The 23,663-nt window shown below is 38.4% G+C and overlaps 2 protein-coding genes across 6 annotated transcripts in view; both read left to right on the top strand.

Moving 5' to 3' along the window:
* Positions 1 to 23,663, top strand: part of ZFYVE9 (zinc finger FYVE-type containing 9) — a 205,675-nt gene that overhangs the window by 108,643 nt on the left and 73,369 nt on the right. For 4 of the 5 annotated variants that reach the window (XM_016918251.4, XM_063817586.1, XM_016918259.4 and 1 more), the window contains exons 5-8: positions 12,453 to 12,552; positions 15,327 to 15,503; positions 17,135 to 17,304; positions 23,182 to 23,302. In XM_016918251.4, the coding sequence (XP_016773740.1) occupies positions 12,453 to 12,552; positions 15,327 to 15,503; positions 17,135 to 17,304; positions 23,182 to 23,302 (568 nt within the window). The remainder of the gene's footprint in view (positions 1 to 12,452; positions 12,553 to 15,326; positions 15,504 to 17,134; positions 17,305 to 23,181; positions 23,303 to 23,663) is intronic. The other variant, XM_016918269.4, reaches the window with a different exon arrangement.
* LOC129137158 (anaphase-promoting complex subunit 10-like) lies at positions 2,222 to 2,847 on the top strand. Its single transcript, XM_054667084.2, has one exon. It carries the CDS (start codon positions 2,314 to 2,316, stop codon positions 2,785 to 2,787), a length of 474 nt encoding a protein of 157 aa, XP_054523059.1. The 5' UTR covers positions 2,222 to 2,313; the 3' UTR covers positions 2,788 to 2,847.

The raw sequence follows: 23,663 nt of genomic DNA, 5'->3' as shown, positions 1-23,663 counted from the left end.
CTAGCTTTCGGTCTTTTACCAGTGCATATGATGTTGGCTCTGGGTTTTTAATATATGGCCTTTATTATGCTGAGATAATTTACTTCTGTTACTAGGGTTTTTTAAAGTTTTTTTAAAATCATGAAAGAGTGTTGAATTTTGTTAAATGCTTTTTCTGTATGAATTGAGATGATCATTTGGGGTTTTTTGTTTCATTTTGTTCAGGTAATGTGATTACATTAATTGATTTTCATAAGTTGAATTATCCTTGCATTCCAGTAATAAATATCACTTGGTCATGGTGTATAATTCTATCAATATGTTCAATTCAATTTGCTATTATTTTCTTGAGGATTTTTGTATCAATATACATTCATACAGAATATTGGTCTGTAGTTTTCTTATAATATGTTTGCCTTGTTTTGGTATCAAGATAGTGCTGGCTTCACAGAAGGAGTTAGGAAGTATTTCCTCCTCTTCAATTTTTTGGAAGAGTTTGAGAAGGATTGGTGTTCTTTAAATGTTTGGTAGAATTTGCCACCAAAATCATCTGATCTAGGGCTTTACTTTGTTGGGAAGTTTTTGGTTACTGATTCAGTCTCCCCACTAGTTATAGATTTATTCAGATTTTCTGTTTATTACTGATTCAGTCTTGGTAGATTTTGTGTTTTTAGAAGTTTATCCATTTAATCTAGGTAAGTCACATTTTTGTTGTAGCGTTGAGGCATTTTTTTTTTTTTTTACAAAAAATTGGTACTCACATACATAAAGTAATATGAACTTAAAATTCATACATTTACTTCATTTTTTAGCTTGACATTCTAGTAAATCTTTTGCTCCATTGATTTTTGGTTATGATAGAAGAAGATCTACCTGGATGATTTAAGAGCGTCATTTGTCAATGAGCACCTCTTATTTTCTCTTTATTGGCAGTAGTGCTTACAGCTACTATTAATGCTGCTTTCCATTTTGTCGTTTCGGGTTCAAACATACCTCTGTAATAGCCACCACTGAAGGCAGATTTTGGTAGACTTTGAAAAATTTGTTTTGTTGTTGTTGTTTGTTTTGGGGTTTTTTTGTTTTGTTTTGTTAGAGACGGAGTCTTGCTCTGTTGCCCAGGCTGGAGTGCGATAGCGCAATCTCGGCTCACCGCAACCTCTGCCTCCTGGGTTCAAGTGTTTCTCCTGCCTCAGACTCCCAAGTAGCTGGGACTACAGGCGTATGCCACCACACCCGGCTAATTTTTTGTATTTTTAGTACAGACGAGTTTTACCGTGTTAGCCAGGGTGGTCTCGATCTCCTGACCTCATGATATGCCCACCTTGGCCTCCCAAAGTGCTGGAATTACAGGCATGAGCCACCACGCCTGGCCGAAAAATTTGTTTTACTTGAGGTTCCACATGCCTTATATAAGGGTTGCAAAACATAACAGCCTGCAAATCCTGCAGCAGCAATGGTCAGTCCGACTGCTACCACTGTACTGGCCATGGCTGGGCTCCCCTACTGCACCAGGAGCATGGCTCATCCCAGCCCAGAGGTTGCGGCCAACAATGACATACCTTTACCAGAGGGTGACACAGGCACCGATGGCAAGCACAATACACTGGATTATAATTTTTTTAAACAAGAGGATTATTTGAAAAACAGTCTAGGTGCGGTGGCTCACGCCTGTAATCCCAGCACTTTGGGAGGCCAAGGCAGGCAGATCACTTGAGTCCAGGAATTCTAGACCAGCCTGGGCATGGTGGCATGTGCCTGTAGTCCCAGCTACTCAAGAGGATCACCTGAGCCCAGGGTGATCGAGGCTGCAGTGAGCTGTGCTCACACCACTGCACTCCAGCCTGGGTGACAGAGTGAGACCCTGTCTCAAAAAAGAAAGAAAAACACATTTATGTTGTTGTTGTATATCGAGTCTTAAATCAATGCTTCCTCTGGCAGAACAAATCAGAAGTTGGTTATACAGTATCAACTGGCCAAGTGTCTTTATTATTTACAGCATCTACATTAGTTTTTAAAACCATCACATTTTCAATATATAAATGGGCAAAAAGATGTTTAGATGGGTTAGTAAACAATGGAGAAATATTTTAATTTACTAGATACTAAGAGGTAGAAATTAAAATTTTTAAAATTTTATGCCTATATAACAAAAAATAGAAAATGTTGATAGTATGATAGATAGTGAAATTGACACTGGCATATTTACACATTTAAAAAGCCACACGTGCGTCACTGGGGAACCCAGGCTGTCCTAGGAAGCCGAGTGGGAGTGGCACAGAGCTGCTGGAGATCCTGAGAACCTGAGTTTTGGCAAGCAGCCAGAATATTTAAAAAATGACCACACCAAACAAGACACCTCCTGGTACTGACCCTGAGCAGTTGGAAAAGACTGGAACAGTACGGGAAATTGGGTCACAAGCTGTTTGGTCACTCTCATCTTGCAAACCAGGATTTGGAGTGGATCAGTTACGAGCTGACAATCTAGAAACTTATTGGCAATCAGATGGCTCCCAGCCTCATTTAGGGAACATCCAATTCAGAAGAAAAACAACAGTTAAGACATTATATATTTATGCAGACTACAAATCTGATGAAAGCTATACTCTAAGCAAGATTTCAGCCAAAGTAGGAAATAATTTTCACAACCTTCAAGAAATTCGGCAACTTGAATTGGTGGAACCAAGTGGCTGGATTCACATTCCCTTAACTGATAATCATAGGAAGCCAACTTGGACGTTAATGATACAGATTGCTGTTCTAGCCAATCATCAAAATGGAAAAGACACCCACCCATATGAGACAAATTAAAATATACACACTGGTAGAAGAGAGCGCCATTGGCAAATTTCCTAGATGTACAACTATAGATTTCATGATGTATTGTTCAATAAGGTGACTTTAAAATGATATGGAAGTCATTAAACGTATCTTTGTTTTATCCTGTCTTTAAATAGTATATCAGTTACCTTTATTGAAAAAAAATCAGTTATTTGCAACTTTGTATATATTTAAAAATATTTTATTGTAATTTTGATAAATTTGGGTCATATTATCTTTAACATGTAATAAAGCTCACATATTTTACATTACTTAAAAAAAAAAAAAGCCATATGTGTGGCTGGGCGTGGTGGCTCACACCTGTAAATCCTAGCACTCTGGGAGGCCGAGGCAGGCAGATCGCTTGAGCCCAGGAGTTCAAGAGCAGTGTGGGCAACATGGCAAGACCTCATCTCTGCCAAACAAAAGGGGACGTATGTTCCAATTTTTTGAGCTAATGATTCCTTTTTTGAGTAAATAATTCTTAAAACAAGTGCAGTAAACAAAAAGATGTGTATTTTAGTGTTACTAAACTAAATAGCAAATACATTTAAAGTAATTTGTGTCCAAAATTGGATAATGGGCCAGGTGTGGTGGCTCATTCCTGTAATCCCAGCCCTTTGGGAGGCCAAGGTGAGAGGATCACTTGAGCTCAGGAGTTCGAGACCAGCCCAGGTAACGCAGTGAGACCTCATCTCTACTAAAAATTAAAAAATGGCGGGATGTGGTGGTACATGCCTGTAGTCCTAGCTACTTGGGAGGCTGAGGTGGAAGGATTCCTTGAGCTTAGGAGTTCGAGACCAGCCTGGGCAACATAACATCTCTGCTAAAAATTAAAAAATAGCTGGATATGGTAGGGCATGTCTGTAGTCCCAGCTACTTGGGAGGCTGAGTTGGGAGGATCACTTGAACCCAGGAGGTCGAGGCTGCAGTGAGCCATGATTGTGCCAGTACACTTCAGCCTGGGTGATAAACGAGACCATGTCTCAAAAAAAAAAAAAAAAAGGTTAATGGTAAGTTAAATAAAATACATATATTTGCTTCAGCCATTAAAAATTATTACAAGGCAGTGTAGAAAATGCTTATGATGACATATGAATAGAACAGAATGCAAGCTTATGCTTTGTTTACAATTAAATTATTCTTGGGCATAAAAACAGATATGTCTGAAGGAAACATATTTTTAAAAAGTAATTTTAGAGCCAGGCACGGTGGCTCATGCCTGTAATCCCAGCACTATGGGAGGCCGAGGCGGGCGGATCACCAGAGGTCGGGAGTTCAAGACCAGCCTGACCGACCTATGGAGAAACCCAGACTCTACTAAAAATACAAAATTAGCCGGGCATGGTGGCACATGCCTGTAGTCCCGGCTACTCAGGGGGCTGAGGCAGGAGAATCGCTTGAACCTGGGAGGCGGTGGTTGCGGTGAGCCGAGATCGCACCATTGCACTCCAGCCTGGGCAACAAGAGCAAAACCATCTCAAAAAAAAAAAAAAAAAAAGTAATTTTAGGCTGGACGCAGTGGCTCATGCCTGTAATCCCAGCACTTTGGGAGGCCGAGGCAGGTGAATCACCTGAGGTCAGGAGTTCAAGACTAGCTTGGGCAACGTGGCAAAACTCCATCTTTATTAAAAATACTAAAATTAGCTGGGTATTGCGGCACGTACCTGTAGTCTCAGTTACTTGGGAGGTCGCAGTGAGCCGAGATTGCGTCACTGCACTCTAGTCTGGGTAACAGAGAGAGACTCTGACTCAAAAAAAAATTTTTTTAAATTCATTGAGTTTGAGCTATTTTGCTTTTTTCTCTTTCTTTCTTTCTTTCCTTCCTTCCTTCCTTCCTGCCTTCCTTCCTTCCTTCCTTCTTTCCTTTCTGTCTGTCTGTCTTTCTTTCTTTCTCTCTCTCTCTTTCTTTCTTTCTTGCTTTCTTTTCTTTCTTTTCTTTCTTTCAGATGGAGTCTCGCTCTGTCTTCCAGGCTGGAGTGCAATGGCGCGATCTCAGCTCACTGCAGTCTCCACCTCCTGGGTTCAAGTGATTCTCCTGCCTCAGCCTCCCAAGTAGCTGAGATAACAGGCGTGTGCCACCACCACGCCTAGCTAATTTTTGTATTTTTAGTAGAGACAGGGTTTCACCATGTTGGTCAGGATGGTCTTGAACTCCTGACCTTGTGATCTGTCCACGTCAGCCTCCCAAAGTGCTGGGATTGCAGGCATGAGCCACCATGCCCGGCTCTTTTTTTTTTTCTCTTTTTTGAGACAGTTTTGCTCTTGTCGCTCAGGCTGGAGTGCAGTGGCACAACCTCAGCTCACTGCAACCTCCGCTTCCCTTCCCAGGTTTAAGCAATTTTCCTTGCCTCAGCCTCTCAAGTAGCTGGGATTACAGGCATGTGCCACCACGCTCAGCAGATTTGTATATTTTTAGTAGAGATGGGGTTTCACCATGTTGGCTGGGCTGGTACAGCCTCAGTTGGATATAATATTGAAAGTCTGAATTAGAGATCTCTTTTAACCCTTTCTGTAATAGACACTTAAAATGACTCTGATAATTATTATTGTTTTCTATTAATAACAGTGAAGTTTAAACAGGTGTTTAGACAGAGGCAAGGGTCTGGATTTGTTTGAACTGCTTTAGATCTTATGATACTGATTTTTGCTATGTGCTAATAAGTGGAGGGATAAAGTACTCCTGCATTTGACAATTTTTATAAGTCGTTACTTTCACTGGTCTTTGTGAACAGCTGGACACTGGTCAGTTCTATGCACTCTCCTCTCCTGTTTTTATTATTCTCACATCACAGTTATTTTTGTCATAATTATAGGGCTTTTTGAAGACCTGGGACATCATTTTTTGCATTTTCTAATTTGGAAAGAAATAAGTGAGCATTTGATGATTTGAATTTTCAAGAATTGCAAAGGAATAAGTGTTATTCACACTGTAAGAGGGTATAAATAGGCACAAAGTGGTACTTTGAATATAAAGCATGTTCACAGATTTAGCAATAGGATTTGTTATGTGGAAAGCCTGTAGTGGGAAATTTTAAAAGGAAAGGAAAGGGAAATAAGAAAGGTACCAACATACATTTAGAACCTATTATATGCTACATTTTATACATATAATTTCATTTAATCTTCATAAAAGCCGTATGAAGGGAATACTGTATTAGCATTTCTATTTTCGTATGAAGGGAATACTGTATTAGCATTTCTATTTTACATGTGAGAAAAACTAAGACCTAGAGAGTTTAAATTATTCCCATAAGGTCATCTGACTAGAGAATAATCAAGTTGAAATAGGAACACAGAAGTGCCACATTTTAAAAAATTACATATAAACACACAAATGGAACCTTTTAACCAGTACTTAGCTGGAACATCGTATAGAATATATATTATAAATTACCTTACTTTGTCTCTTTATGCTTAGGCAGGTCATACGGATCCTGCCATATGATGTCAGCTGTAACCATTAGGCATACAAATCTTGAGGTCATTCTTATAAACAGATTAAAATGTGTTGTTGCAAAAGTTGAATGGCTCTAGATTATTTTCTGAATTTGGATATGAATCATATAGTCCTTCCCCAAAAAGTTTACATTAATGTTTGTTTCTCCATTCATATATTTATGTATTTATGTATTTATTTATTTTTTGAGACGGGGTTTCGCTCTTGTCTCCCAGGCTGGAATGTGGTGGCGCGATCTCTGCTCACTGCAACCTCCACCTCTTGGGTTCATGTGATTCTCCTGCCTCAGCCTCCTGAGTAGCTGGGATTATAGGCGCCTGCCACCACTCCTGGCTAATTTTTGTATTTTTAGTAGAGATAGGGTTTCACCATATTTCACCAGGCTGGTCTCAAACTCCTGACCTCAGGTGATCCACCTGCCTTGGCCTCCCAAAGTGCTGGGATTACACACATGAGTCACTTCACCTAGTCCCAGTCATACATTTATTTATGCAATAACTTTACTTTTCAAGGAAGCAATAAGCAAATATTTACTGAGTACTATGTTTCAGACACAATATTGAAGATACCAGTATTAAAAATAATTTAGCTCATTATTCCATGGAGTTTACATTCTAGTGTGGGGAAATGGAGAATAAGTTCAATCAGTGCAGTAGATTGTGTTGTGATAAAGATATATGGCATATGGTAAGATATTTCAGCAGTATAATTTAAGTTCAGGTGTGCAAATATGTAATTCTCTTAATTTTTAGAACTGACTTTACTTTTTTACTCTAAGCCTGTAGCTTAGAGAAGTGGGGAAGGTACTTAGATGGTATATGGAATATAGTGGGGCATTTTTAGTTGTCAGAATGACTGAGGTTGCTGCTGGCATTTAGCAACCTGTGCATACCAAGACTGCTAAACATCTTGCTATGCCCAGGACAGTACTGTCCTATGAAGAACTGGCCCACCTAGAATGCCAAGAGTGCCCCTGTTGAGAAGCACTGACTAACCTGGCTCATGGTAGACAATTTCATCTTGATCTTTTTAGGCAAATTGACTATTATCCAGTAATTTCAAATTCAGGATTATTTAAACTATTCCAAACCTGGCTCAAATCTCTTAGATTCTGCCCATCTCCTCTGTGATACTAATTCTTATGACCTATGAATCTCACTACGTCATAGTCTGGCGTTGAAGAGTCATCTACTTTTCTAGCTAACTCCTGTGCTTTCCTCTAATCCCATTGGAAACGTAAAGGATCTCTCTATACTGTTCTTCGGCCTGTGGGATATTGAGAAAGATGGGTATTCTTGGGTTCTTCTGTGTTTACTCCATTTGCTGCTCCCTTGCTTGCTTTTTTTTTTTTAAGATACTTTGTTTTTTATTCAAAAATCATTGTTTGAGATTATTGTCCCAAAGCCTAACTCTCTACTTCTGAATGTTCCCAACTATATTAGTTTGCTAGAGTTAGCAAAATACCACAAATTGGGCAGCTTAAGCAGAAATTTATTATCTCACAGTTATTAGAAGTCTGAAATTAAGGTGATAGCAGGGTTGGTTCCTCCTGGGGGCTGTACGGAAAAGATCTCTTCCATGTCTCTCTCCTTGGTTTGTAGATGGACATCTTCATGTTCATATGGTGGTGTTCTTGTATATATACCTGTGTCCATATTTGCCTCTTTTATAAGGGTATCAGTCATGTTGGATTAGGAGACTACCCTAATCACTTCATTTTGATTACCTCTGTAGAGACCCTATCTTCAAATAAGGTCACATTCTAAGGTGTTAGGAGTTAAGACTTCAACTTAAGTATTTGTTGGGGATACAGTTCAACTCATAAAAGCAACTAATTTTTTAAAATTTTTTTCTAATTTAAAAAGTACAGAAGAAACTGATCAAAATAAAATAAAAATATCCCAATACAACATTTTAAAAATTACATAAAGTAAAAGGAGAGAAAAAGATAGCCAGCTGTGGTGGCTCATGCCTGTAATCCCAGCACTTTGGGAGGCCCAGGCGGGCAGATCACTTGAGGTCAGAAGTTCGAGACCAGCCTGGCCAACATGGCGAAACCCTGTCTCTACTAAAAAAAAAAAAATCGCTGGGCATGGTGGTGCACACCTGTAATCCCAGCTGTTCAGGAGGCTGAAGCACCAGAATCGCTTGAACCTGGGAGGAAGAGGTTGCAGTGAGCTGAAATGGTGCCACTGCACTCCAGCCTGGGCGACACAGCAAGACTGTGTCTAAAAATAAAAAAGAAAAAGGCCCTACTTCCATTCCAATCTCATCCTCCAACTTGACTATATTTTTTCTTTTCCATGTCAATCGGTACATACAGAACTATCTCATTCTTTTTATGGGAACGGGATTCCATTTTATGGGTATACTGCAGTTTAATTAGCTGTTACACTACTGATGAACACTTGGGTTGTTTACAACTTTTATTATAAACAATATGGAGATAATTCTTGTGTAGATCTCTTTGCACATGTGGATGTTTTCAGTAGTGTAAAATTTTAAAACTGTGTGCTGAGTCATACTGAATAAACACTTCCAATTTTAAAAGATATTGTCAAATTAACCCACCAGCTTATATTACTACCAGCAGAATCTGAGAGCTATACCCTCACCACCGTTAGATATTATCAGTGTTTAAAAAAAAAATCTTTGCTAGTCTCATAGTAAAAACATACCATAAAACTCATTGTTTTATTTTGTCATGAGTGGTATTTACTATATCTGTTGGCCATTTTATTTATTTTTTCTGTGTATTTACCAATGTGAGTTCTTTGCCTTATTTCCTTGGAGGTATTTGTTGGTTATTGAAGCTCATGTTTTTATCATAAATTAATTTTTTTGTAATAATTGTAGTAGCTCATTAAGGTTTCCCAAATCCATTCTTATTGTCTTCCTTTTTTTTCTCCCTACACTGTGCCCATACAGATCTGATCATGTCTTTCTCTTTGATTAAAATGCTTAAGTGGGGGCTGGGCACGGTAGTTCACATCTGTAATCCCAGCACTTTGGGAGGCTGAGCCGGGCAGATCACCTGAGGTCAGGAGTTCAAGACCAGCCTGACCAACCTGGTGAAACCCCATCTCTACTAAAAATACAAAAATTAGCTGGGCATGGTGGCACACACCTGTAATCCCAGCTACTTGGGAGGCTGAGGCAGGAGAATGGCTTGAACCCTAGAGGCGGAGGTTGCAATGAGCTGAGATCACACCATTGCACTCCAGCCTGGGCGACAGAGCAAGACTCTATCTCAAAGAAAAAAAAATGCTTAAGGGCTTTCCCATTGCTCTATTAAAAAGGTCAAAACAGATCCTACAGAGCCTTTGCTTGGTCTGGCCTCAGCTTATTCCATGCATCCCTTAACTCTTGGGGCCTCAAGCCATATTAACTTTTTTTAGTTATTTGGTGGGTCCATGCTTCTTCCCCTAATAGGAACTGTGTACATACTATTTCCTCTACTATTACTGTCTCTTCTTGGCACCTCTTTGTTCACAGAAAACTCTTACCCATCCTTCAGATTTGATGTCTTGTCATTTCCTAAATCTTCCCTGACCTTGCCAATCTAGGCTAGAGCCTAGATTACATGATCTTACTTCACCATTTACCACTTTTGAAACACGTGATTTTATATTCACTTGTATGGTTTTTCTTTTTCTTTCTTTCTTTTTTTTTTTTTTTTTGAGACAGGGTTTTGCTTTGTTACCCAGACAGGAGTGCAGTGGCTATTCACAGGTGCAGTCATAGTGTAGTGTGTCTTCAAACTCCTGGCTTCAAGCCATCTTCCTGCCTCAGCCTCCCATGTAGCTGGGACAATAGGTGTACTCCTCTATGCCCAGCCTTGTGTTATTATTTGATTTTAGGTTATAACCTGAAACCCTTGCACTAAATTGCATTGCATGAAGGCAAGGACCATGTCCGTTTTGTTTTCTGCCACATCCCCATTGGGTAGCTTGGTGCCCAGTACATAGTAAGAGTTCATATATTTGTGGAATAAATGAGTGAATGATGGATTCTTGGTCTTGTCTCTTTATTAGAAAGGTTATTGAAGGATTTTAAGAAATTTAACATTATTAGATTTATGTTTTAGAAAGTTCAGTCTTTGTTTGGAAGATTAATTGGAAAGGCAGATGTGAAGATTAGGAGAACAGTTAGGTTATCATCATGATCGTTTAGTCCTCAGATAATAACAGCCTGAACAGAGGCAGCAATGTTAGAGATAGGAGAAGATGTGATTTTGGAAGAACAATTTCAGAGGAAAACTAACAGGACTTAATGACTGACTGGATGTGGTCATGGCGAGGGAGAAGGAAAAGTCAAGACTCAAAATTTAAATGAAATATGTAATTTAGTATGAAGTAGTATTACAGAGTAGTTAACTATAGAGCCATTGCAGTCATACAGATTAATCATGTAATTTACTAGCTGTATGACCCTGGTAATTTTACTTAATGTCTTAGTCCATTCGGGCTGCTATAACAAAATACCATAGACTAGATGGCTTATAAATAACAGAGATTTGTTACAGTCTGGAGCCTGGTAAGTCCAAGATCAAGGCAACGGTAGATTTGGTATCTGGCGAGGGCCTGCTTACTTATAGACAGCTGTGTTCTCACTCTGACTTCACAGGGCAGAAGGGTGAGGAGTCTCTCTCAGGCTTCTTTTATAGGGCACTAATCCCATATGCCCCACTACCTAATACCATCTCTTTTGGGGTTAAGATTTCAACATAGGAGTTTTGGAACATTCATCTGTTTACCTAACTGCTAATTGTAAATGAGTGTCTTCATGGAATTTTTGAGGTTAAATGTAACACATGTAAAGTGCCTAGTAGTCATATAGTTTGCTGTGAACTTGAGGAAGTCATTTAACCATCTAAACTCAGTTTCTTCTGATAGAAAATAAGGATAATATGTATACCCTTTGTTCTCCCTATATCACAGGGATATCTCCCTATATCACATTTAAGAATGTCAAGCCCTATAAAAATTGTAAACTGATAACAGTCATAGTAACTAGATATTAATTATACATAGAAGGATGGGAGATATCGAGCTTAACTTAGACTTTAATATGACCCCTCATCTCTTGGTTCAACTTTGTAAAGTATAGGATGCTTCTTGGCTGTAAAAACTGAAGAAGTAGAATTTATCCTACTGGGAACAGGCTTTTGCCACTGTAAGGCTCTATGTGGTAAATGACTGATGAGTTCTCAAGAAAATAAATCTGGCCGGGTGTGGTGGCTCACGCCTGTAATCCCAGCACTTTGGGAGGCTGAGGTGGGTGGATCACTTGAGTTCAGGAGTTTGAGACTAGCCTGGCCAACATGGTGAAACCCCGTCTCTTCTAATAATACAAAAAAAAAATTAGCCAGGCGTGGTGGCTTACACCTGAAGTCCCAGCTACTCAGGAGGCTCAGGCAGAAGAATCACTTGAACCCAGGAGGTGGAGGTTGCAGCAGTGAACCAAGATCGCACCACTGCACTCCAGCCTGGGCCACAGAGTCAAATTGTGTCTCAAAATAAAAAAAAAAAAGAAAAATCTTAACAGGAGCAAAGGAGATTGTTGTTGCCTGGTGTAGAAGGGAGAAGGAAGTGAGATTACCAGGAACCAAGCCCAGAAGGTGGAAATTGGCATGGCAGATTTTGATTGCCTGCTGTGATTTCCTGTAGCTAAAGCAGTGCGTATGTTTATGATTGAGTTGTATATATTGACCCTTGGCCTTCATAGCAAAAACAGTGAAAACAGCTGGTATAATTATTATTCCACATATAAGGATAGTAACAAACGAAGTTAAAACACAGAAATTCCAATCTTTGTTTATTTCATCCTGCTATAATTCCTTTCCAAACGGAAATAGCAGATGTAACTATCTTTCAACACCCATGTTAGGTGATTGTGTGCATAGAAATCTTGCCTAGGGGTAATTCAGGTGGTTTTTTCCCCACTGCTGTATATTTGCCACATGATCTTAGTTAAGATTTTTATTTTCAGCCAGTGTTTCCCTTTTCTTTATTGTTGAAAGACTTGTAATCTCACTCTTGCTTTTGAATTACCCAACTTCCTGAACTACATTTTCTTTGAAACTTTAGTATTGTAGTTCAATAAGGTTCACTGACAATCAGTATTTGTCAATATTGGTTCACTCTCTTTGCATGGCAATCCCAAGTAAATTTTGTGTGTTCTTTTCCCCCCACAGGTTTTCTGTGCTTCCTGCTGTAGCCTGAAATGTAAACTGTTATACATGGACAGAAAGGAAGCTAGAGTGTGTGTAATCTGCCATTCAGTGCTAATGAATGGTAAGTATTAAAACAGGTTGATTTCATAGTTATTGAGACGAAACAAGGGAATTACGATGAGAAGACTTTTTTCCCCCTGCCTTTCTTTACAAGTTGCTCACCTTCTCAAATGTCATAACTTTAACTGAAAATATTTAGCTAAATTTCCATGTTTTGAAAGTATCTTAGCATTTCAGAATTCCTGTGCCTAATTTAATGAATAAATGCTAAAGCCAGGTAAGTTTTGCAGGAATAATGGAAGTTCTTTGGAAATCTGGTGCGAGGTAGTTATTTGTGTTCCTATAAAATAACCAGAGTGAGGTGGGAATGGGGAGCTTTTGATCACCAGATGATGAGGTGTTAAAACTGGGCTGAGATTTTCCTTTTAAGAGAAGCCATCTCTTTCTAAGGAACAACTTAATAACTTAGCATGTGTTCTTATCAACACCTTGTTTCATTCATCTTGTTGAAGATAACTATTTTAGCATCTAGGACCAAGTAGAAAATTGCATTTTTAAAGCCCATTTATCTCTTTAATGCTACTTAGATTTGCTATGAGAATAATGGTTTAGAATCTAGTTGTTATGTGGTAAAAAGAATATGGCCGGGGAAAGTAAATAAAACTTACCCAGTGTTCATCTTTTGCTGGACTGGAAATGATTTTAAGGGCATATTAGTTAAAAATCCTGAGTATTCTTGTAAAAAGATACACTAAAATTGTTCAGGTTATAGTATTTTCTCTTTGAATGCATCTTTGTACAGTTACTGGAACAATTACTAATAGACATAAAATGTTGAACTTGAACACCAGTGCTACCTGTGCCAGGATAGTGTGCCTCCTGGAGGCTGGAACTTATCTGCTCTGAGACCCCTCCTGCTCTGTCTGTCTGCATTGCTGATAGTGATGTTTTCTTGTTGCTGGCTTATTAACCTGTTGCATGACAGTTAATCTGATCTGTTCTAATTTCCTATGATCCACCCAGTTTCCTCCCATTTCTGAATTCTTACAATTTTGACCAAATATAAATCATTCTCTCCACTCTTAAGGGTTACTTTTTAAATAGTGGTTATTTCACTTGGTTGCTCAATTGATGATTTTTATTCTGCTGCTTTCATTTTCGGGCACATATTCACAGATAAGAGCATGCTGCTTAATTATAGTACCTAATACCTCTTTTATTTGATGAGATCTTCCAACTTGATAGCTAATTTTTTTAACTTGGCATAGCTAAAGATGAAGGAAATGGCAGAGGATTCACATGGAATACTTACTTTTTATTAAGCCAAGGAGGCCCTTAACAGGGGATCCTAAGGTAATCCACTTTTCCTGGTTTTTCCAGTGTCTTTCCTCTCGCATGGCTTAGCCTGGTCTTTTTCTTAATATTTAATTTGATGCTTTTCGGTGTTCCCTATCCCTTTTTCCCTTTCTCCTTTTCTCTTCCTCCCCTCTTTCTGCCAGTGCTTTCAAAGGAACATAGCTTTTGTTACTAGCCTTGTCTTGCAGTTTGGAGGCAATAAATATTCAAAATCCTATGGATCATTCTTTGATGTTGAAAGAGATTTTTGAAAGGATGCTTAAAAAGAGGGTGGCTTCTATTTCTGGGCATGTGGTATTACCTGAACCTAGAAGATAAAATTTGGTATCTTTCATTTCTGTAGCACCTTTCATCCTATTTGCTTTAAAGGCGATAGGTGATGTGTCAGTATTTAGTGAAATTATAGGGTACACAGAATCTTAATGTATTTGTGATCATTTATATTGGTTGATCACACTTACATGATATTGGCACATTTTCATGTTCAAATAGGTCCCGTGCTTTTGAGACACACCAAAGATGTGAAATGGTTGTTACTGATGGATAGTTTTATACAGGGTGATGATTACATAAAAGCAGAATTCAGAAAAAGATTGAGATGTGTCCTCCTGAGCTGTAGGCTTTAGAAATTTTTAATGAGATTTTATTTTAACTAACAAGAGCCTTAAAAGTTTAGAAATGAAACTTAAAATTTTACAGTAGAGTTATGCTATTTTAGCCCCTGATTTTGCTTTTTGATAGAACTTTATAAAATGCATTAAATATTAAATGAAAAAATGTCTAAATGCTATCCAAGTTTCAAATTCTTAAAGTTTGATGTTGTTTCACTCCCTCTTAAGGAAATGTTTGGTCTCCTATAAAGAAGCCAGGCTCCAACCTTTAACTCAGATTGATCTGCTATCAGTCTATCAGAAGTATCCTATAATTCTTTTTTATTTTTAATTTTTTTGAGATGGAGTCTTGCTCTGTTGCCCAGGCTGGAGTGCAGTGGTGTGACTTGGCTCACTGCAAGCTCCGCCTCCCGGGTTCATGCCATTCTCCTGCCTCAGCCTCCCAAGTAGCTGGGACTACAGGTGCCTGCCACCACACCTGGCTAATTTTTTGTATTTTTAGTAGAGATGGGGTTTCACCACGTTAGCCAGGATGGTCTTGATTTCCTGACCTCGTGATCCACCCACCTCGGCCTCCCAAAGTGCCGGGATTAGAAGCATGAGCCACCACTCGCGGTCTAATTCTTTAAAAAAAAAAAAAAAAAAAAATCATGTTACTCTTATTTGCTCCAACCAAATAGTTTACTTGGCTAAATGGTCTCCTTTATTACATAAAATCACCTGTCTCTTTAATACCTTCACTAGCTGGAAGAGAGACATACTATGAGTATTAATTAGGAGAAGCTGCATTATTTATCCAATATTGTGGAGGTCTTGATGTCCATATTTTGCAATCCATTCACATTGATTGTGTCTGTATTTGCTTTAGCTCAAGCCTGGGAGAACATGATGAGTGCCTCAAGCCAGAGCCCTAACCCTAACAATCCTGCTGAATACTGTTCTACTATCCCTCCCTTGCAGCAAGCTCAGGCCTCAGGAGCTCTGAGCTCTCCACCTCCCACTGTGATGGTACCTGTGGGAGTTTTAAAGCACCCTGGAGCAGAAGGTAGGGGATCATGTGCTATTCTCTCTCTTTTTCCTCACGAAGTTCCTCTGAAAAGGTGCTGATATGACTTTACAGCACAAGTCTTAAAAAACACTGCAGATAAGTCTCTTTGGGTGGTTATTAAAATGGAACAACAAGGTGAGAAATGTGTCAAGACTATTTCTGGGCAAGTAGAGAATAATATTTGTGTTGCTTGGTATTTTAGAGGCACCTCAGAACATATGTCAGTCTCCTCTCCAACTTAAGAATGGAGTAATTACACTGCTTGTCCTTAAAAAGAGGTGCAGAATTTGAAGTCAATCTGTAAATTCCTAGCCTACCTCATGCCTGTCTTAATGTTCTTTGTAGGAGTTTAGTAAGTGATAAAAATGAGAGTTCTTCTTTCCGACCAGCCCATTCAAGTATTGCTTTTTGGACTATACATTGCCATTTTCTCTTTTCATTTTTAATCTGTCCATATAAAAATATGAACATTTTTGTGTTAGGGACATAGACTTTAAATCTAGAACTTTAATTCTGATTATATCATATGATAGGTAGAAAATTACAGGCTCAACTTACATTGGTTTATTATATCTTTATGATGATAATATTGTCAGATGAAAGGCACTGTGTAAGTGCAGGGGATTATGAATAGTAAAAATAACATTTATTTCCTTAAAATGATCTTATCAAGTTTCCCTTGGTAATTAAAATCAGTCTTCCTTCATTAATTTTATCTTTTCATCTATTAATATTCCCTTCCCCTTGCTAAATAACCCACCTTTCCTTTTGAAGATCATAGACTTCTATTGACATTATCATACTCTTCCCCATTTTTTCTCTTTTCAGATCATCCCTTAGTCATACTCCTTGTATTTTTATGAATTTAGGCTTTCTTAAAATCTTTATTCTCTTCATTTGTTGTTTTTGTTGTTCTTCCCTTGTCTCTGTGTGTTTTGGCTGTTTGAATTGATTTCTAAAACTGGACTTAAAGGGATCATTTCATCAGACTCAGTTTTCCAGCTTTTTCCCTGTCTTTTTACTAAAACACAAATTACTTTTGCACTGCCAGATCAGTCTTTTTCTTCTTCAGTTACACTTCAGGCAAAGATCTGGTCAGTTTGCTTCCCAATTCTTACATATCTGTGCCAGCTCTTCTGTTATAAATGAATTATTCTTTAACATTCTTCAGGGCATCTTTTGCCCTTTGAAAGTACCATATCACTTTACCAGATGTTTAATTTCTTTGGAAACCTCATAACTTTAGAAAATGTGAATGTCTATTGCTTTTTTCACCATGCTATTAATTTATTTCCGAGGCCCTTGAACACTTTCCTTAGTTTCTCTGTCAGTGATACGGGACAGAGTATGTGACATAATCATAGATGTATTTAAGAACTCTTAATATTTCAAAGCAAAGTATTTTACTCTTTGCATATAAGTTAAAGAAGTAAAGAATATATTTAAATTTGTATTTTTAATTCATTTATAACCACTTTTATATACAGTTACATTTCTGATGTTTCTGATTGTAAGTTGCCAAGTAATGATTTCTTTGTACATCTGGAATTGGTGACCTTCTCTTCTTTGATGTTAGAAAACCTTCCAATGCCACATTGATGCCTGTTTTATTTTTCTGGCCCCTCAAGTGGCTCAGCCCAGAGAGCAGAGGCGAGTTTGGTTTGCTGATGGGATCTTGCCCAATGGAGAAGTTGCTGATGCAGCCAAATTAACAATGAATGGAACTTCCTCTGCAGGAACCCTGGCTGTGTCACACGACCCAGTCAAGCCAGTAACTACCAGTCCTCTACCAGCAGAGGTAAGAAAACAAAACAGCAACTAAAATTGCATAGCTACTTTACTCAGCATTGTGCTGCCTCTGTCTTGCCTTTTTCTATGTTGAATTACTTTTGTGTGGAACTCTGTAGGTTTTGGATACAACTTAGTGTATACGTGCACATATATGGATAAAGTAAATGTGGCAAAAATCAGCTGTTGTTGTTTGCTGTATATTTAGAAGTTTTTTCAGGAGAAAGGTTCTTAATGAAGATTGTTCTCAGATGAGCTCAGGTGCTCCACTTTAGCTAGCAGTCGGGCTGTGGGGAATTCTGTCCCCTTGCTACATTGGTTTTTAAAGCATGTTCCCCAGGTTCCATGGCAGCCTCTCAGGAGTGCTATGGTGAGGAAGAGCAGGTAACATGAAAGGGCCTGAGGAGCTGAGTTTAAAACCCTGGCTTATCAACATCCCCTACCAGAGTGGTACACTTGTTACACTTGTTGAACCTACACTGACACATCGTAGCCAACCCAAGTCCACATTTTACATTAGGATTGGATACTTTTTTTTCTTTTTTTGAGATAGAGTCTCTGTTGCCCGGGCTGCAGTACAGTGGCGTTATCTTGGCTCACTGCAACGTCTACCTCCCAGGTTCAAGCAATTCTCCTGCCTCAGCCTCCAAAGTAGGTGGGATTACAGGCGCCTGCCATCATGCCAGGCTAATTTTTGTATTTTTAGTAGAGACAGGGTTTCACCATGTTGCCCAGGCTGCGTCTCGAACTCCTGACCTCAAGTGATCCACCCCCTCAGCCTCCCAAAGTGCTAGGATTACAGGTGTGAGCCACCATACCCTATCAGGATTGGATAAAAATTTTACTCCTGATGTTTTCATAGAATTGTTAGTTACTAATTATTTATATTAATGATAAGTAATATTTTTTCAGACATTTACATCCTATATAATTTGTGAGTTTGATTGTAATTGAAATTGCATGTTGTTAAGATTAGATTTTTTGACATGCAGAGCTGACTTACCTGTTTGGTGAGTTATTGAACCATGTAATATCTGTCTTCAAGTATTTCTAGTTTTTGAATTTTTCTGTGGCTGCAGAGGGTGACAGCCAGAACTGTGTCTTATCCTTCTTTGTATCTCCACAGTGACTTTGTCAAGCAAGTTTTTTCTTTATTCCCCCCCAACTGTTTTTTTGTTTGTTTGTTTTGGTTTTTTTTTTGAGACAAGGTCTCACTCTGTCACCCAGGCTCCAGTATAGTGCCGCAGACATGGCTCTCTGCAGCCTTAACGTCCCAGGCTCAAGCAATCCTTCTGCCACAACCTCCCAAATAGCTGGGACTGTAGGCAAGCCTGGCTACAACTGTTTATTTGGAAAAAAATTCAACCTACAGAAAAGTTACAAGAATAGTACAGTGAATACCCATATACTCTTCACCTATCTTCATCAACTTAACCATTTTGCCACATTTGCTCTACCACTTCACAGTACACACGCTTTTTTTTAATGACCCATTTAAGGATTGGTTGCACTTCACCACTTAATAGTTCAGCTTGTGTACCCTAAGAAAAGTCATTTTCTTATACAACCACAATGCAATTATCACATGAGATGTAAACTTAACATATAATTCTGGTTTCCCCAATTGTCACAATAATGTTCTTTATAGCTTTAATTTTTTTGTTTTGTTTTGTTTTGAGATGGAGTCTTGCTCTGTCGCCCAGGCTGGAGTGTAGTGGTGCGATCCTGGCTCACTGCAAGCTCCGCCTCCCGGGTTCACGCCATTCTCCTGCCTCAGCCTCCCGAGTAGCTGGGACTACAGGCGCCCGCCACCATGCCTAGCTAATTTTTATGTATTTTTAGTAGAGATGGGGTTTCACGATGTTAGCCAGGATGGTCTCGATCTCCTGACCTCCTGATCTGCCCTCCTTGGCCTCCCAAAGTGCTGGGATTACAGGCGTGAGCCACCGCGCCTGGCCTATAGCTTTCATTTTTACATATATGTGTGTGCACAGATATATTAATTTTTAAAATAAAATTTATTTTTAAAAATCAAGATCTCATTAAGAACCACAGTTGCATTTAGTTGTCATATTTCTTTGGTTTGCTTTAATCTTGAATAGTTCTCTCTTTTTTTTAAAGTTTTTATATCATTAATATTTAAGTATTTGCGCCATGTTTTACATGATACTCTCAATTTGTATTTGTCTGTTTTTTTTTTTTTTCTCATGACTAGTTTCAGATTAAACATTTTTTGGCAGTAATGACAATCCTACATAAGTGAGGGTGATTTCTTAAAGGATCACATCAAGAAGTATTAGTTTGGGTTGGGTGCAGTGGCTCACATCTGTAATCCCAGCACTTTGGAAGGCCAAGGCAGGAGGATTGCCTGAACCCCGAGTTTGAGACCAGCGTGGGCAACATAGTCAGACTCTGTCTCTATATAAAATTTAAAAATTAGCTGGGCATGATGGCACATGCCTGCAGTCCCAGCTACTCAGGAGGCTGAGGCAGGAGGGTGATGGTTTTCTCTTTCTGTTAAATTTCTTTCCTATCTCTTAGTTTGTATGATGGGTTCTTAAACTATAAATATTTTTGAAAGAATGAGGAAAGTCTAGTGAGTGAATGTTATAGGGAAACAATTTTCTGCTCATTATAAGACAGGCTAAGCCACATTATTTTGTGCTCTCACATTGTGCAACACTCTAATATTTATGTCGTAAAATGAGAGAAAGCAAACTCTTTAATGCCAGACTAGAAAATATTAATATTTTTCTTATTTTTATGGTCTAGTAGAGTGCCTGGCACTTAACAAGTGCCCAATAAATGAAGTAAATGTCTTTTTATTATTATTATTATTATTATTATTATACTTTAAGTTCTGGGATACATGTGCAGAACCTGCAGGTTTGTTACATAGGTATACATGTGCAATGGTGGTTTGCTGCACCCATCAACCCATCATCTAGATTTTAAGCCCCACAGTAAATGCCTTTTCACAGAAGGCATTTAAGTAGAGACCAACTGACCGCTTTTTATGATATTAAAAGGAGGATTTTTGCACCATTCAATAGTAGGTTAGAATAGATTATTTTCTGTACCAGGCCTTCAAGTCAGTTAATGGTAGTTTGCCAGTAAAATTTTATAAAGTTCCTATATGATGCCATACCGGAAAATTTTAGAAATCCCACTAAAAATGTATAGTCCTAAAAACTTTGTCCTAAGTAGAGACAGAAGTATGGCAAAACATGGGCATTTTTATTTTATTTTATTTTATTCTTTGTTTGAGTCAGAGTTTTGCTCTTGTTGTCCAGGCTGGAGTGCAGTGGCATGATCTCAGCTCACTGCAACCTCTGCCTCCTGGGCTTGAGTGATTCTCCTGCCTCAGCCTCCTGGGTAGCTGGGATTACAGGCGCCCACCACCACACCTGGCAAATTTTGTATTTTTAGTAAGAGACGGTTTCACCATGTTGGCAAGGCTGGTCTTGAACTCTTGGCCTCAGGCGATCTCCCCTCCTTGGCCTCTCAAAGTGCTGGGATTACAGGCATGAGCCACCATGTCCAGCCATATTTTGAAGAAATAGTTTTAATGTTTGTTCAGGTATACAATATATATAGCAAAATGCATGACTAAGGAGCATGAATCTTTAGGAAACACCTTGAATTTATACATGGTTTTATATATATGTGCGTGTGTGTATACACACACAAACACACACACATAAAATATGTAACCACCATTCAGGTGAAGATACAGAACATCTCCAGCACTCCATAAGGGTTCCTTATGCACTTTTTCTGTCAGTACCTTCTCCTTTCATCAAGGTAACCATTGTTCTCACTTCTGTCCCTACAGATTAGTTTTGCTTATTCTTGAATTCATATAAATCCAAACAATAGTATATAATGTTTTGTGTTTAGCTTTTTAAGCTCAACTTAATATTATGAGATTTATCCATATGCATCAAAAATTAATTTATTTCTGAGTAGTATTCCATTGTATGGATATGCCATCATTTATGTTATGTTCTCCTGTTAGTGGCCATTCAAATTGTTTCCAGTTTTTGGCTATTATGAATGAAATGAAGCTGCTAGAAATAATCTTTTTTTTTTTTTTTTTTTTTTTTTTTGAGTCTCGCTCTGTTGCCCAGACTGGAATGCAGTGGCAGGATCTCGGCTCACTGCAACCTCCACCTTCCAGGTTCAAGCAATTCTCCTGCCTCGGCCTCCCAAGTGGCTGGGATTACAGGCACACGCCCAGCTAATTTTTATATTTTTTGTAGAGACGGGATTTCACCATATTGGCCAGGCTGATGTTGAACTCCTGTCCTTAAGCAATCTGCCTTCCTTGGCCTCCCAAAGTGCTGGGATTACGGGCGTGAGCCACTGTACCCGGCCGTATGAATATTGTTATACATGTTAAAAACAGCTTTTACTGTTTTTCTTTTAACTTTTTGTTTTGAGACGGAGTTTTGTTCTTGTCGCCCAGGCTGGAGTGCAATGGTGCGATCTTGGCTCACTGAAACCTCCGCCTCCTGGATTCAAGTGATTCTCCTGCCTCAGCCTCCCTAGTAGCTGAGATTACAGGCATGCGCCACCACGCCCAACTAATTTTTGTATTATTAGTAGAGATGGGATTTCACCATGTTGGCCAGGCTGGTCTCAAACTCCTGACCTCAGGTGATCCACCCACCTCAAACTCCCAAAGTGCTGGGATTACAGGCGTGAGCCACCGCACCTGGCCTCTTTTAACTCGTTAAAAGCTTCTATTTCATGTTTAAGTTATAGAGAATATACATCTGTATAGTATGGGAAATAAAAGTTATAGAGAATGTAGAGAGGAGAGCATCATTTTAATAAATATTTGAGCATGTTCTATTTAATAATTAAGTGGATTTAACGCCAACCAACATGTTTTGCAACCTTATACTTCATTAAATATAGCTAATGTGATCTGCCTAGTAATGCAAAGAAAAACAAACTTCAGGCCGGGTGCAGTGGCTCACCCCTGTAATCCTAGCACTTTGGGAGGCCGAGGTTGGCGGATCACAAGGTCAGGAGATTGAGACCATCCTGGCTAACAGGTGAAACCCCATCTCTACTAAAAATACAAAAATTAGCCAGGCGTGGTGGCACGCACCTGTAATCCCAGCTACTCGAGAGGCTGAGGCAGGAGAATTGCTTGAACCTGGGAAGCAGAGGTAGTAGATGATGCCATTGCACTCCAGCCTGGGCGATGGAGTGAGACTCCTTCTCAAAAAAAAAAAAAAAAAAAAAAAACAAAAAACTTCAAGATTTATTTTATTACATAGTAAATGAAAAATGATGACATTTTATCAAAGTTGATTTTTTTTCCCTTTTTTATTGTGGAAAAATATTAACATATATAACAAATGATTTACAGTTTTAACAATTTTTAAGTGAATTCATTGGCATCAAGTACATTCACATTGTTTTGCAACTATCACCACTGTTTTCAAAGTTAATTTTTAAAAGCAATATAAATTAGACCTTAAGTAGTTCCCAAGGTATTAAAGATTAAGAAATTATGAAATAATATTGAAGTTTTGTTTCTTTTGCCACTACAGTTTTTTAAAAATATTTTTCTCTTATGGCAAAAGAAACCTGGGTAAAGGAAGCTTTAATGCAGGTTTTAAGGCCTCTTCTGTCATTACCATGATTTGATGATACCAAAAGGAGAAACTTACACATTTGAAAACATTTTCATAGTATAAGCCTGATTTGTTTTTTGTTTTTTTTAACCCATGGGTTAATGAATATTTTGTGCTAGCTTTCAAAAAGTATGAATTTCAAATTTTCACTTAAGTTCCCATTTGTATTTTTAATTATGTCCTGCCAAAGTCTTGAATTCTCTGTAGTGCTCACTTTGTTGATTTGCTTTTCCTAGACGGATATTTGTCTATTCTCTGGGAGTATAACTCAGGTCGGAAGTCCTGTTGGAAGTGCAATGAATCTTATTCCTGAAGATGGCCTTCCTCCCATTCTCATCTCCACGGGTGTAAAAGGAGGTATGTGGACTACATATTTAAACAGTGATAGTTCTATCTGCCAAATGTTACCTTCTAATTAAGGTAGAGAGACAGAATTTGAGTGACATTCACCTTTCTCTTATCCAACAAAACAAACTCCCCCAAAACTATGAAAACAGTTGTTGCTGTTATTATTTTAGAGTAGATGCTTATGTTTTTATATTATAATGTCATTTTCAGTTTTTGAATGGATATAATATTACTTATAATGTAAATGTAGTTTATTAGCAGTTTTAAAAAATATTTCAAAGCACATAATATTCTGAAGGATTGCTTGTGGTTTAGGATGAACCCACTCTGATACAGTCATTTATTTAGCTTTTCATTTTGAGGTATAATA

The sequence above is a fragment of the Pan troglodytes genome, chromosome 1 (assembly GCF_028858775.2).
Source record: "Pan troglodytes isolate AG18354 chromosome 1, NHGRI_mPanTro3-v2.0_pri, whole genome shotgun sequence".
NCBI classification, from domain to species: domain Eukaryota; kingdom Metazoa; phylum Chordata; class Mammalia; order Primates; family Hominidae; genus Pan; species Pan troglodytes.
This window is presented reverse-complemented; position numbering and strand designations above follow the sequence as displayed.

Excerpts from the sequence above, each read along its gene's own strand:
- LOC129137158 (XM_054667084.2), top strand. The coding sequence starts at position 2,314 with ATGACCACACCAAACAAGACACCTCCTGGTACTGACCCTGAGCAGTTG.